Below are 14,674 nucleotides of genomic sequence, written 5' to 3'. Positions count from 1 at the left end.
CCCTGCTGCACTGCACGGAGCCATGGTGTGGGGACACGGCTTGGCCCCCAGGCAGCAGTGAGAAGAACAAGGAAAATGGATGGAGTGGGACTGTGGCATTTTGTGGTGGTGCAGCTGCCAGGTGGGAGTTAGAGGGAGTGTCCCAGACCCTCTATGTGACCGGCAGCCCCGTTCAGCTCCAGGATGGCTGCGAGTGAGTGGGCTCTACATTCTCCCTCTGTGTGTCCCACTCCCCCCCCCCGCCCCCGCCGTGCTCACTGAGGCACAGGGCTGTGCTATGTGCTAGGACGCCAGTGCGTGAGAGAACTGATAAGGAGAGTTAGGGCCTTCTCCTGCCCCTGCTAGGCCAGTAGGGCAGACTCGGCAGGGGGGCTGCAGCAGATCGCCAAGCAAACACAGCTTGAGGCAGAATGAGCTCAGGAACCTTGAGGTAACAGAATCCTCACCCCACTCTCCCTGCCCTCAGAGCCTGGCACCTGGCAGGGAGAACTCAGGTGACACTTCCCCAGCGGCAGTCTTAGGGGGATCATGGGGACCATATAAAAACCCTTGCCCTTCCTGAAAGCATCTCTGGTCGCACCAAATGGGGGGTAGGGTGGGGGTGTTGGGGTGCAGGGCAAGAGGACAGGAAAACCTTTAGCTGCTTTGCTTTGGTCCAGAATGTCTGGGTCACTTGCAGTCACAGGGATTCCGAGTGCTTTTCGTGCAGAAGGCTGGGTTAACCACGCACAAGCACAGACCACAGCAGGACCCGGACGGAGCCCGGGTCCTGGAGCCCGGCTGAGGGGAGCTCTAGTGGAGATGAAAGCGAACCGTCAGGCGGTGGGCTTCACTCTGTGTGTGTGCGTTTCCAGAGTTTACGTGTGTGGCTGAGTGAGTGAAAGCGGACCCTTGGTACCCAGAGTGCAGGGGCAAGGCCACAGGCACAGTGTGATTGTGTATACAGGGGGCAGTTGGAAGTTACTAAAGATGATGTAAAAACGTAATGTTTAAACTCCAGTTTGTGGCGTCCTGGATAACACGTTGGAGCACGGGTGCTTATTCCTTCCATAGTGCACACAACTGCTTCTCTCGGATTCTCTTGCCTGCTGGCACACAGCGAGGACCCTGGCGACTCTGGACATTTCTGACTCTGAACCGCACTGGCGTCCCCCACTCGAGTCCCCTGGGAACCATCTCTGATGACGGCCAACTCTGCTCTTGCAACCCCACCAAGGAACAGCTCGCAAGCACAGGTTTCAAACTTGCGTCACGTTCGGATGAAAGGATTTCAGCGAGAAAAAATGGGAACTAGGATTTAAAATGCCTGTGAAAGTTTGAGCTACTCCAGTTAATGTCCGAACCTGACGAGTATTTAAAAGAACTAACACGAAGCTTTCCTGACCACCGACTTCCCAGGGCCCATGCAGACTCCACGGAAAGAGAAGGGAGGAAAAGGCTTTGAACCTCAGCCTCAGCCCACACCCCCTTTGTGGTTCCAGTGCTGCTGCTTAGGAGGAAAGTGTGTGCTCAGGCACTTTCTGGAACATTCCAGATAGGAGATCTGCACTTGCTAACAGGTGGCTGCATTTCAGGAATGTGGCCAAGAGGCTCTGTTGGACTTTACTGGTGCTAATGACCCTGTAATGGAAGTTTAGAGGCTTAGATTTATAGCTCAAAGCCAATTAGCTTCCTTCTTATCACTGTCTATTATAGGAAAGTGAATGACCGAGAGACAAGCGAAATTCAAAGTTATGACCATCAGATTGGGGAATAAACCATGCCGTTTGCTTAGGTAGATGTGCATATATATATACATATATATATATATATACAGTCATTTATACTCAAATCTCATTTTTAATCCAGTTGCTTCCTTTATGTGCCAGGGTGGCGTACCGGTGTCCTAACAGGTAAGTGAGCACCTGATCAAATGTGTACCGGTGATGTGTAGATCGCGTGCTAGGAAACCCAGTCTTTATCCCCAGACACCTGTTTCCGGGGAGGTGACTGATCCCAGCAAAAACATGACTGTGTGCTCTGGCTGATCCCCCAGTGTGCAAAGGGTGGGGACGATTTTCCCAGGGGATCCCTCAGCAGAAGAGAAAGTGAAGTCGCTGAGGTCGGAACAGGGACAAAGTCTCGGGAGTACAGAGAGCCTGTCCCAGGTGTGACCCTGACAGCTGCTCTGGGGAGGATGGGGGGGTGGGGACTGGAAGGTGGGGCAGTGACGAGGGACAGAGGAAGGCAGAACTGAAAAGGGGGCATGCTGGAAGTGAGGAGGGGGCCAGGAGAAGGGGCAAGAGAAGAAAGAGAAAGCCCGAAATGATCAAAGTATCAAATCAAAATTAAATCAGAAAGCCAAAGTCAGGCAAACGGCCACATACTCAGTCAGACCCCGCCAGCATACTTACGAAGGATGACGTGGGTGATAACGAATGCAAATATAAAGACTGTCAGGAGAGACAGAGATAAGATAAACATATAAAAAAATCTGTAGTTTCTTTTCCCCACACAGTTGCCTACCCAGGGACAGTGGTGATCAAACCGTTCTGAAATGAGAGGCAAAAAAAAAAAAGGAAATCAATTAATAAAATGCTTTTTTTCTTTACAGTCAGGAGCCCCTCCCCCACCACCCAATGCTCCAATAATATAACAAAATGACATCATACTACATGCTTGCAAATTAGCCACTCATAGCAAGGCTTAACATTAAGACATTTCAAGAACATAATTATTCTTTCAACAGAACTTGGCTGTTCTGAAAAACAAAGAGTATACATTTATTCTCATTACAATGAGAAAAGTAAAGATTTCACCCTTTTGTAAAAAAGACAAAAACAAAAACCTCTCTGGTTCACAGAACAGCGTTTCCTTAAGATGGTACCAACCCCTCTGACATTAAGTGCCAGGCTGGGCGGGGCAGTTTTGCCACCTCTCGTGGGTGCACGGGTAAGTGTTAAGTGACTACTTCTCATGGCAAGGGGCCTGGGACAGGACAGAGGGACAACCCCTGGTCTCCTGTCCCAATCACGACTGCTCCTGAAGAAACGTCTCCACTCCTTCAACAGTTATTGGGGCACCGATATTGTTTTCAAAGGGAACCACCATCCTTAAGGGCAAGGTGACCGGACCACTCAGCCCACAGCCCTCAGCTTCCTGACCTGCAAAATGAGGGTATTCGATGGGGTTCCTGTGGGGTTAAATACAGGAGTGTCTGGGAAGATGTTTTAAAAAAGCCTACAGGATGCTTTAGAGTTTGTCAAGAGAAGTCGCATACATTAATACACTCGGCCCTGAAGCAGTCCTACAGGGAACAGGGCGACGCTGCCCCGTTTCACAGGGGAGCAAACCGAGCTCAGAGAGAAGGCAGACTGCGTGCGTGGGCCGCACACTTGGGAAGCAGAGAAACCCGAACTTGAGGCCAGGCCTTTCTCTGGCTGCTCCCATCTTCCCAGTGGAGATGCTGCCTCCGGCACTCTGTAACCGACACAGCACTGGCTCTGTGTGTCCTTGCACCGTTACCCCGCGGTATCCCGAGCGCAAACCCCATCTTCTCGCCTTGGGAACTTCCCGTGGACGCGTTTGTGATCAACCTTTGAAAGTGACTGCCGGTTGCTGTTCTTCTGTACTACTCAGCGGGGCAGCATGACGCTTTAACACCCCACCTCAGGCCGCCTGCGTGGGGGGTGGGGGACGCTCGGCATATGCTTTAGGGTTTTACTTGGGCTCCAAGCTTAGCTTCTGCCCAACTGTCACGTTTTTTTCTATCCATACGCGGTTTAAAACACACAGAGAGGGCCAGGGGAGGCGCGACTGTGCCAGCAACACACCACAAAGCTATGTGAGGCTGTCCACTTCATTACTTTTTGGTCACCCATCATAAATCACTCATCTCACGTTTTATGTCAAGTGCAAGCTCACGTCTTGAAAAGGACACCAGGACACCTGGAGACAGTGGTGGCTCAGGAACTGCACAAGTCACTGTGGCCTGTCAGTGACATTAACAAGCAGCAGGCAGTCCACACAGAGGACCCAAAGAGCAATCTCAGAGCTCCCTGCCCTGGTGACACCCCGGTGGCCTATGAGACTCGATGCTCAAAGGAAAGTAATTCCCATTGGTGTACCCATGTGACTTGCATGTTCACACGTGCCGCTGGAAGGTGAACCCCTGGGTGAAACAAGGTCACTGCCCCATGTCAGCAACAGACAGGGGCCACGCAAGGGCAAGGTCTACAAAAAGGGATGCAAAAGGAAAACAAAATCCGAGTCAGCCAGGTGCTCTAAGACTTGGAGGCTGTCGTTTTGGGAGACCTCCTTCCTCCTTCGCACAGCGCACAGGAAGTGGGAGTGAGGCGTGAGGCACAGAGCACGGGGAGGACCAAGCTGCCGATCCAGCTGTGGCGTCTGGTCTCCAGACCCCGGTGGGTGGGGGACAAGCCTCCTCTCTAAGATTGCCAGCTGCAGAGAAGACAGCAGGGCTTGGCGGGGGGGGGGGGGGGGCGGGGCCTGTGTGTTACTACGGAGCCCCACATGGGCCACACAGTCTTGGCAGCTCGCTGCGAAGCATTTCTGTGGGGTAGGCAGTTGTTGTATTCTGCTTTAGAAAGCTCACTATTAGCTACGCTGTGACTGTGCTTTCCTGAGGGCGGCACAGCAACAGCAGAGTGAGAGGAACAGCGGAGTGAAAGCAACAGGTGATGCGCAGGAGACACAGGCAGGGGCGGGGGCACTGGGGAGTGGCACTGTCCCAGGTGTGGGTGTGAACACCTGGCCCTCTGGCGGCATGGGCTGAAAGCAGTTTCCTCTTGGAAGCTCGTCTTATTATAAAACCTTTTTCACAGCTGATGAAAACCCCACTAAAAATGGAGGCTCACGGAGCAGTTCTTTTCTTTAATGCGTCTCATATCCTCCCGTGTGTTTGCTGGAAGTGTGGTGGCAACAGAAGGCCCCCTGGGCCTCTCTGAGGAACGAGGACATGTCGGGGTCCAGGTCTGACTGACTGATGGTGGCCTCCGCCCTCTGGCTCCCGACCCGGCACCCGCCCCTCACCCTCTTCCTCGGTGACCCTTCTGACTCTGGCAGTGGCTGCACCCAGGGCTCAGGCGGGGCCTCTTCGCGTCTCCATGGACACGCTCTCTCACTGGGCAATCTCTCTACCCCAAGATCAAATGCCAGCTCTACACAGAAGGCACTGACATGGTCACAGGCCGTCTTCAGGCACAGCCTCCTGCCGAACCACCTGACGTCCCAACCTTGACACCAGGGAGGATTTCCGGTTGTCCCTCCCCAAAGGCATCCCTTTTCACACTTCCCGCCTCCCTTCTGTGTGACCCGGAATCCCAGGCGCCATCCTTGACCTGTTCTTTCCCTCACCCTCACATCCGATCCAGGAGCAAGACCTGTCAGGGACCCCACCATTATCTAAAATCATCTTAGTTATTTGCTTTTATCTGCCAACGTTACCCCCAACCTTTAATGAATGCCTGACAAATGACTGAAGAAAACCTCTCGCCATCAAAGGACCCACGGGAGTAAGCACACTGCCCACTGTCACGAAGGTGACGTGCAGTAAGGTTGGCACAGGGCCCAGCTCCACACGCCTCCAGAACTCCTGACCACCACATGCCACGGGCCTTTCATATTTGCCACATGCCCAGCCGTGTCAAGTGCAAGGACCACTAAGAGGACAAACAGCTGCACAACACTCCACGGCCCCAAGGAGCCCCTTATCTTCTTTGGTGAGGACACGCTATTTTCAGGCTCCAGAACACGAGTATTCCGCAGACGCCAGCCAAGAACTCCCAGCGGAGGGAAACCTAATTTAGTGTTCAATCAGGCTGTCCTCTCACCACACACGAGTCTCCCTTTACGGGTCAAGGATAAAACGGTGTAAGGCGTGGCTCCCCCGCCCCCACGCTTCTGCTGCAAATGCATTCACCCTAGTTCTAAAGAGTGGGGCACGCGTAGGAGCTGCCTGGGGGCGTTTTGAACGGGAGGCTTGTGATATTTGTGTTAGTTGGTTTCCAGGGAAAAGAACAGAGCAACTGAGCACAAGCTGACACAGACGTGGCTCCTGGGGACCTGAGCGAAGCACTCATTGGCTGGAAGGGACAACATCTGGAGGCGGAGAGGGGAACCCAACAGCTGGCCACGGGCTGCGTGCAACCACAACATCTGAGACGTTTCAAACATCTATTATTAGAGGTCAGTTTGCGTATTTCTGTGTGGAGACACGGAAGGGCGGCCCCTGTGTTACTGGTGGGTGGGGCAGGGCCAGGCATGTGTGATGGGAAGATCTTTGGAAAAGCAATTTGAAGCTGTTGCCACAGCCCCTGATTCTGAAGACTGGATCCTGCCAGAAGGGAGGGGTCTTACACTACAGTATCTCTGGAGAATTCTCAGGAGCTACTCCCTAAAAGAGGCCACACTGGAACCGAGCCTGGGTGGGGAATGGGGGAGCTGATACATCCAGAAGGTTCTCTAATCACGTGAGATCTAAGTTGGTTAGCTGGGGGCCCTGACCACACCTCAGTTAGCATCTCACTGCCCTGACATAGGTTCTGGATTTTCCTCTCCTTCCCCAGATGAGTCCTTGGGGTGAGAAATCATTTCTCGTCACGCCGCTAGTAGCCCTGGCACGTGAATGTGTGTCTGGCACGTAGCAGACACTCCACAAATACGCCCTGAGAGAAGGAAGCACACCTTTAATTGCCTTTGGTTCCCAAGTGATCACTGTTCCTGGCTGCCGGGCGGAGACACTGGGAAATGACAGTGAAGATAAGACTTCCGGCAAGCCAGCCACAGGAATCGGGGGTCTGTGAAATTTGAAACTGCTCAGAGGCCGCTGAGGGTTGGAAAACGGTGACTCGAGGCTAAAAGAGCTGAGCGGACAGAGGTCAGTGTTGGGCTCAAGGACAGAGGTGGCCTCCGCCCTCCCTGCGTTGCTAACAGTGGGGAGGCAGATGTGGGTTCATTAACGACAGCTCCACAGGACGCAGGACGCCACAGGGAGGCCCAGAGGCTAAGGGGAGAATGCAAATGGGGGAGCCCTTTTGGAAAGTCAGCTGCCCTCAGATTCTAAGTGGTGGAGCCATTCAAGTGGCCGGGGGAAACACAGTCTAGGAAGAGGAGTTATGGTCCTATTGTGTTAACCTAAACCTCGAAAGACTAATCAAAATAGTTTGATAATTAAAACTGCCATTCACTGAGTGCCTGTTACATCATTATTTCATTTATCCTTGATGACAGCCCCACACTTTCCAGAAAAGGGAACGCCCAGGGAGGCAGGGAGGTGCCCCCAGGGTGGGCGGGCACCAAGCTGAGTGACACATTGATCACTGGGTTAAAGGAAGACTTAATTTCTGGGGGAAAAGAAAAAGAGCCCTTAAAAAGAAAGAGAAATGGAGAACGATTAAAAATGCAGAGTACAGAAAACTACACTGAAATATTAAGGGAAAGTATTTGCAAATGTTATATTTGAATACAGTGTTCACAAATGTAAAGAATTTGAACTCTCCCCAAAGTGGGGCTCGAATCTGGGCCCTCAGGAGTGGGGTCCGGAGATGGACAAAACCACAGCCTGTAGGTTGAGCATGGGTGGCTGAAAATCCCAAATTTTCCATGCCATTGTGGGCTCTGGGGAGACTGTGCCTCCGCTTGTCCAGGAGAAGGGGAAAATAATCCAACTACTTTCTCCAAGCGGGGCCTTCAGAGGTATGTGAAATAATAGATGTGAATGTGCCGATGAAATGTAAAACTTCTAATTTGAACGATAATTCAAGTTTAATTAAGTTAAATGATTTTAAATGTATGAAGTGGAAAAGGACTTTTTGTTGAACCTAGGAAATTTGAGGAAAATCTTGGAGGACTTTAAAAAAGAGCTTGACGGCAATGCAGTCACCGTGGGGGATTTTAACACCCTCTGTCGACAACGGGTAGCTCTTCCAACAAAGAATCAACAAGGATATTGTGGACGGCACTAGAGATCAAATAGATTTGATTGGTATTTACAGAACATTTCACGCAAAGAAGCAAAATATACATTATTTTCAAGTGAACATGGATCATTTTCAAAGACAGGCCACAGGGTAGGACACAAAACAAGCCTCAACAGATTCAAGGAAAACTGAAATCATATCAAGCATCTTCTCAGGTCACAATGGCCTAAAAGTAGAAACTAACCTCCAGGAAAAACTCAACAACTTTCAAATACATGGAGACTCAGTAACATGTTATTAGGTAATGAATGGGTTCACCATGAGTTCAACAAAGCAAGCAAAACGTAACTGGAAACAAACGGAAATGAACACTCAACAAGCCAAACCCTACGGGACCAGCGAAGGCGGTCCTGAGAGGAAGTTCATAGAGATACGGGCCTGCCTAAAGATGACAGAAAATTGGACTTCCGCCAAGATGGAGGCCTAGGTGGACACACTGTGCCTTCTCCCACAGCCAAGTTTGAATACAACAAAGGTTTGGAGAACAAAGACACACCCAAAGACCAGAAAATTGAATTATACGGAAGTCTGACAACCACTAACCGTTCAACGGGGATGGTAAGAGGGGCGGAGCCAGCAGCAGAGCTGGGTCGGGCAGGAAAGATCCCCCGACCTAGGCGTGCAGGCAGCCCGGACCCAGTCGCGGTGCGGGGCAGACTGACCAAGGTCGCACATTTGCGCACAGTGAGATGGACCACGCAGGCCCCAGGGGGCGAACCCAGTGGTGGAGGGCCGACAGTGGTGGCACACTGGAGTGCAGTGGAACAAATGCGTGGGCCTGGTGACAGTGGCGGTTGCGGTGCCGGTGGGGGCCGCGGCGGCAGGCGGCAGATGGAACGCTTTAGTTCCTCTTTGACCCCGCCCCCACATACAACGTCACAACCCAGCGACTGAGTTGCCCTGCTCTGGTGAACACCTTAGGGCTCCGATCCTGCTACGGAACAGGCAGGAACAGCCCAAAAGATGGCGCAAGAAGAACTCAAAGTCCCAGAGCCGATAACTCTCAGCGACCGAGAAATTGCCAGCCTCTCAGAAGCACAATTCAAGACACTATTTATCAGGATGCTCGCAGAACTGGTTGATTATAGTCACAAATTAGAGGAATATATGAAGGCTAAACTAATTGAAATGAAGGGAGATGTCCAGGAAACCAATAGCGATGGAAAGGAAACTGGGACTCAAATCAATGGAATGGACCAGAAGGAAGAACAAAACATCTGACCAGAAAGGAATGAAGAAATGAGAATTCAAAACAATGAGGAGAGGCTTAGGAACCTCCAGGACATCTTTAAACGTTCCAACATCCGGATTATAGGGGTACCAGAAGGGGGAAAGAAACAGCCACAAGTGGAACACTTATTTGAACAAATAATAAAGGAGAACTTCCCCAATCTGGCAAAGGAAATAGACTTCCAGGAAATCCAGGAAGCTCAGAGAGTCCCAAAGAAGTTGGACCCAAGAAGGAACACACCAAGGCACATCATAATTACATTAGCCAAGACCAAAATGAAGGAGAGAATCCTAGAAGCAGCAAGGGATAAGGGGACAGTCACCTACAAAGGAGTACCCATCAGACTGTCAGCTGATTTCTCAAGAGACCCTACAGGCAAGAAGGGGCTGGAAAGAAGTATTCCAAGTCATGAAATCCAAAGACCTACAGCCAAGATTGCTTTATCCAGCAAAACTTTCATTTAGAATGGAAGGACAGATAAAGTGCTTCTCGGATAAGGGCAAGTTCAAGGAGTTCATCATCACCAAGCCCTTATTATATGAAATGCTAAAGGGACTTATATAAGAAAAAGAAGATGAAAAATATGAACAGTGAAAGGACAGCAAACACACAGTTATTAACAACCACACCTAAAACAAAAGCAAACCAAGAGGACAGCTAGATCAGGAGTGGAACCATAGAAATGAAGAACACATGGAGGGTTAGCAACAGGGGGTGGGAGGAGGAGAAGGGGGGAGAAGGTACAGAAAATAGTATAGATGGTAGGTAGAAAATAGATAGGAGGGAGGGCGAGAATAGTGGGGGAAATACAGAATCTAAAGAACTTGAGACACGTGGTTATAAACTAAGGGGGGAGAATGGTGGGGGAGGGAGTGTGTGGGTGGAGGGGAATGAAGGAGGGGGAATAGAACAACTGTAATGGTATAATCAATAAAATATATTTTTTAAAAAGATGACAGAAAATTCGCAAATAAATCTAGGACATTTTACCTCCAGGATGAGAAAAACCTTTGCCTTTTGTTTTCTTAGAATGATGACTATTGAGATATAGTGGCACCTATTGTTACCTGGCTTTCACAGTTCCTACATAATTCATAAATTCAAGTAATAGGAATATTTAAATATTTAACTGGCTAATGTATTAGAGGACCACATTCTTAGACACTAAATAATTTATGCTGTTCTAAGACTTTTAGTGAAAGTTAGAACAGCTCGGCTACCGCGTTCAATGGCTGGTCAGTTTCCTGGCAGGCAATCTCATGTGCTCAGCGCCCCTCCTGCTCTCATTTTGTCCACCCTTTTCTGAGTCCTGGTTATGTGCCAGGCATTGTGCTAAGCATTGGATTGGCCAAAAAGTCCACTATGTTTTTTTTCCATAAAATAAAAGACACATTTTTCATTTTTACCAATAACTTGATTGATTTGGAGATTTTGAGTATGTCGGCTCTTTCCGGGTATTGGCTTCCAGTGGAGCGAGGCCAGAGGTGCTGCTGAACACCTTCCAGTGCATGAGACAGCCCCACAGCAGAGAATTATTTAGCTAAAATGTCAACAGGACCAAGAAACTTCGCAAACCACTTCATTTGACACGTTTGGTCTGTCACAGCACCTTCTCCATACACTGAATTTCGATTCCATTTTTAATAAATGGAAATAATAAAGCATAATAACCTGAAAACACTGTGTATCTTTTTCCATCTTCAATATTAAAATGGCTGCAGAAATATTCACCAATTTTGATAATTATTTTAAATGCTGCTGACAGGACAGCTGTCACCATACAACCTAAGAAAATCATTTCCAGTGAAGTTAAAGACAACTAAGCGCTCACCACTAGAGCCATCATATGGAAAAAAAAATGTAACAGACTTTTCGGCCAACCCAGTACTTCCCATGAACTGAGTCATTCAATTCTCACGACACCTGGGGAGGTAGGTAGATGCCATTATGCCCATTTCCCAGATGAGGAACATACAAATGGAGGAGTTGGCATGGGGACCAGGTGTAGACCTGAACTCTTAACCAACCCCCGTTACTGCCTCCTGTGACAGTCCTCCGCTGGCTGTGGTGCCTGGCAGGCTGAGGACCCGGCCTGTCTCTCCTGGGGCAGCACCTGTGAGCACTCACAGTGCCAGGCATAGCGCCTCGGTGGAGCGGGGACAAGAACTGAGCACTGCCACTTGTGTGGTGGCTTCTAGGAACTCTTCTGGTCTGGGGGTCCTGCCATCTGCCACACGTGGAAAAGACTTGTCTGGCCCTGGGGGTGGCCCCTCATTCCGGCAGCTCTCTAAGGTGTGTTCTCAGGGCAGCGTGTTCTCAGCAAGGCGGACATTGGAGGAAGTGGACCCTTCTTATGGTGACAGTGCTGCCCTGCAGCATGATTCGCTGAGACTGCGGGGCTCGGGGGTGACTTGGGGCAAAGGGATATATCGGGGAAGGAGGTTCCCCCACCCCCACTTCTTAGCTCCTTTTCCGCAAACGAGTTCTGCCTGTTTAATTTTATGGAGGAACAAAATTGAGAAATCATATTAACTAATTCTGTGGCCTTAATGTAATAAATCACTTCCACATGGGGACTCACTTTCTTCTCACATAAAAAGTTAAACCAGAAAAGCTCCAGGACCCTGTGATCCGTAAAAATGAAAAGCAAAATGACTGTTTCATTAGTACTTGCATGAATTCTTCTGGTCCTGGGTCCTCACTAATGTCTGATAAGTTAAGAAACTGCCGGTTTTAGCACCATTTGTTAACAAAACTAAAGTTTTCAATGTAAACCCAATCAGGAAATGTGGAACTGATGAGCAGTAGAAGTGAACGTGACTCTGGACAGTGGTGGGGAATCTAAGGAGCGGATCGGACGGTCACTGTGCAGAAGGAAACCTCGCAGCTCCTACATTTGGGATCGCGGGGGTCGTCACGCTAAGTAGTAAATTCTAACGAAGTAGAACTGCCTTCCCTCTGCCGCACTCTCAGCATGCCTGCCCCTCCCAGCCGCTTCCTGACACCCAGAACAGAGCCCCCCATCCAGGTCTCCAAGCTCCTGGGAATTTGGTGGCTGGACTAGGACTTGGCATGATAAAATCAGGACTGCACATACATGCAAGCTTGCACATCCTCCAGTCCTCGCCCACTGATGGCCCTCAGTACCTCTCCTGCTGTCCCTTGCTACGTCATGAATCTCTGAAGTCAGCTCCGCGGGAAGCAAACGCCCGCGCCTGGTCAGTGAGCCACCCCACTCCCTGACCTGACCTTGGCCCCTCTCAGCGTTGGGCTCACACTGTCTGTGGACTTGCAGGGCCAGGAACTACATCTAGAAGTTCTTAATTCTTCACAGGAGAAAACACTGATCTTCCAAATCTGGAAAAAAACAAACCTTGGGCTATCAACCCATCTCCCCCTCTGCAAACTTTGGAGACACTTCATTTTTCTGAGGTTGAACCTGCAGCCCCGGCTTCATCACCAGGATGTGGTGTTAAAATATGAGAAGCGATCCAGGAGAGGAACACACACATATGCAGTGTGCTTTGCACTTTTCAGGGGGCTTTCCCATGTACTATCTCGTTGGGGACCACACCCATGTGCACCCTGACCACGACTGCCTGCGTGCTAGCAGATTATGTGGACAGTGTTAGGTGGCAGAGTGAGGGGCGAATGCTCCTCCTCCGGCAGGTTCACCAAGAGAGAATATTTTTAAGAGGCTAATACGTTTATAACATTCACACTTGTCCTAAGTTTCTCACCTCTAAAAGGTGGCCTTGGCCAGAAAACCCTCGGATCCTTCCTGCTGGAGTTCTGGAGCCCCAGGGGTGAAGGGCATCTCCCAGCTCGCACCCTGAGTCCAGGTTCTTATGCTCAGTCCAGGTCTCCTGGAACGAGTCCTGGCCGTACCGATGTGTGATACAGAACAGACACAAAGCCAGACTCAGACGGGCAGGAGGGATGTTAACCACTCAGAAGTCACTGTGGGGCTTCCCCAAATTCTCATGGCACACTGTCACTCTGCACAGACCTTCGGCCCCCTGAAGACCTGCTTCTCCAGCTGCCTGTGTGATGGGCATTTTAGGGCTTGCCCCTGAGATTCCAGACCCCTTTGTCCCTTCTGCTCAAGGGCTGGAGATCTATCGACAACTTCCAGGTTTGGGAGCGTGCCTCTGGGGCAGTGGGCACGCCCAGCAGCCATTCCTGCTCGGCACAAGGGCACCATCTGAGGGTGCATTTGGAAGTCACTGATCCCAGGCTCCAGCCTTGTGCCTTGATGCTTTTTGTTGAAGACATCTTTCTCGGGTGAGTTTGTGCTGTCTTTCCAACTGCCTGTGAGACAGTTCTACGTGACTGTCCAACAGTCACCTCACATCCAGAGGGTCCAAAGCCACATTCATGGCACTCCCTACACTCTCTCTTCCTCACAAACCCGCTCCTTCTCAGTCAATGGAGCACCCGCACATCCAGTTGCTCACGGTAGAGAACACACTCATCTCTCACCCTTCTCTCTCGACCCTCATCCCCAGGCGGTCACGGCGTTGTTACCTGCATTCCTGCCATCTTTTCTATGCCTCCGATCGCCGTATAGGAGGTCACCGCAGTGTGCATGCCCCTTGTCACCTCTTTCATGAACCACTCTAAGATTTCCCAGGGATGTCCCCAGTCTGTCCACACTGTTTCCCGAGGGATTGCGAAGCAAGGAAGAGCCCGTGAGCCCTTTGCCTGTGTCCCCTGGGCGGCTCACTCTCCACTTGCTGCAGTCCTGACCTATCTGCCCAGCTAACCCGTTTCCAAGTTGAGCTCCTTGGAAGCCAGCCGGGAGACTCCTACCACCAAGCTCTCATCTTGTCCCCTTCATCTAGAGCAGACAGACCTGCATCCTTATTCCATTCTGCTTTCTACAGTGTCCTAGCTCCTCCAACCACACACAAGGATTACGACAGCCAGTACACATGAATAACGAGTCCCCAGGTAAACTCCCAGTGTGTGTGGAAATATGTGGTTGTAAAACAGGAGCGTGGTGGTGCACTGTTGAGAGGACACTGGATGTTAAACCAGAGGACCAGCTGGTGCGTCCTGGTCTTGTGCCAGCTCGGCGCGTGACCTGGGCCAGTCGCTGGGCCGCAGCAGTTGGCCCTGCTCTGAAAGGTTCTTCCCACCTCAAAGGCTGTGATTCTACGGCTCAATAACACTTTTCAAGAGTTGAAGTCAGTTGCATCTACCCCACGCAAAACTACGAAAGACTGGCAGACATGAGCAGTAGAAACTACAATCACAAAATTTAGAAGAACCGGTCCTCCGATAGACCAGGTTCAGCCCGGAAGTGAAGGGCGGCTCCGGCGGTCAGGAGCTCCGAAGTGCTGCACATGCGCTCCTGCGCCGGGGCCGTCTGAATGCAGCGCGCTGCTTTTGTGTGTGCGGCTGTCCCTCCTATGAAACATGCGAGCCCTTGGCTGAGTCGGGACAGGCGGGCCAGTGGGCC

At 50.7% G+C, this 14,674-nt stretch overlaps 1 protein-coding gene across 2 annotated transcripts in view; it reads right to left on the bottom strand.

Annotated features, from left to right (window-relative positions):
* The window catches only part of ZDHHC14 (zDHHC palmitoyltransferase 14), a 224,135-nt gene that overhangs the window by 28,290 nt on the left and 181,171 nt on the right, over window positions 1–14,674 (bottom strand). For both annotated transcript variants that reach the window (XM_037054696.1, XM_037054760.1), the window contains exon 4: window positions 2,394–2,531. In XM_037054696.1, the coding sequence (XP_036910591.1) occupies window positions 2,394–2,531 (138 nt within the window). The remainder of the gene's footprint in view (window positions 1–2,393; window positions 2,532–14,674) is intronic.

The sequence above is a fragment of the Sturnira hondurensis genome, unplaced genomic scaffold, assembly GCF_014824575.4.
Source record: "Sturnira hondurensis isolate 20B ecotype Veracruz unplaced genomic scaffold, ASM1482457v3 Scaffold0000167, whole genome shotgun sequence".
Classification (NCBI taxonomy): domain Eukaryota; kingdom Metazoa; phylum Chordata; class Mammalia; order Chiroptera; family Phyllostomidae; genus Sturnira; species Sturnira hondurensis.
This window is presented reverse-complemented; position numbering and strand designations above follow the sequence as displayed.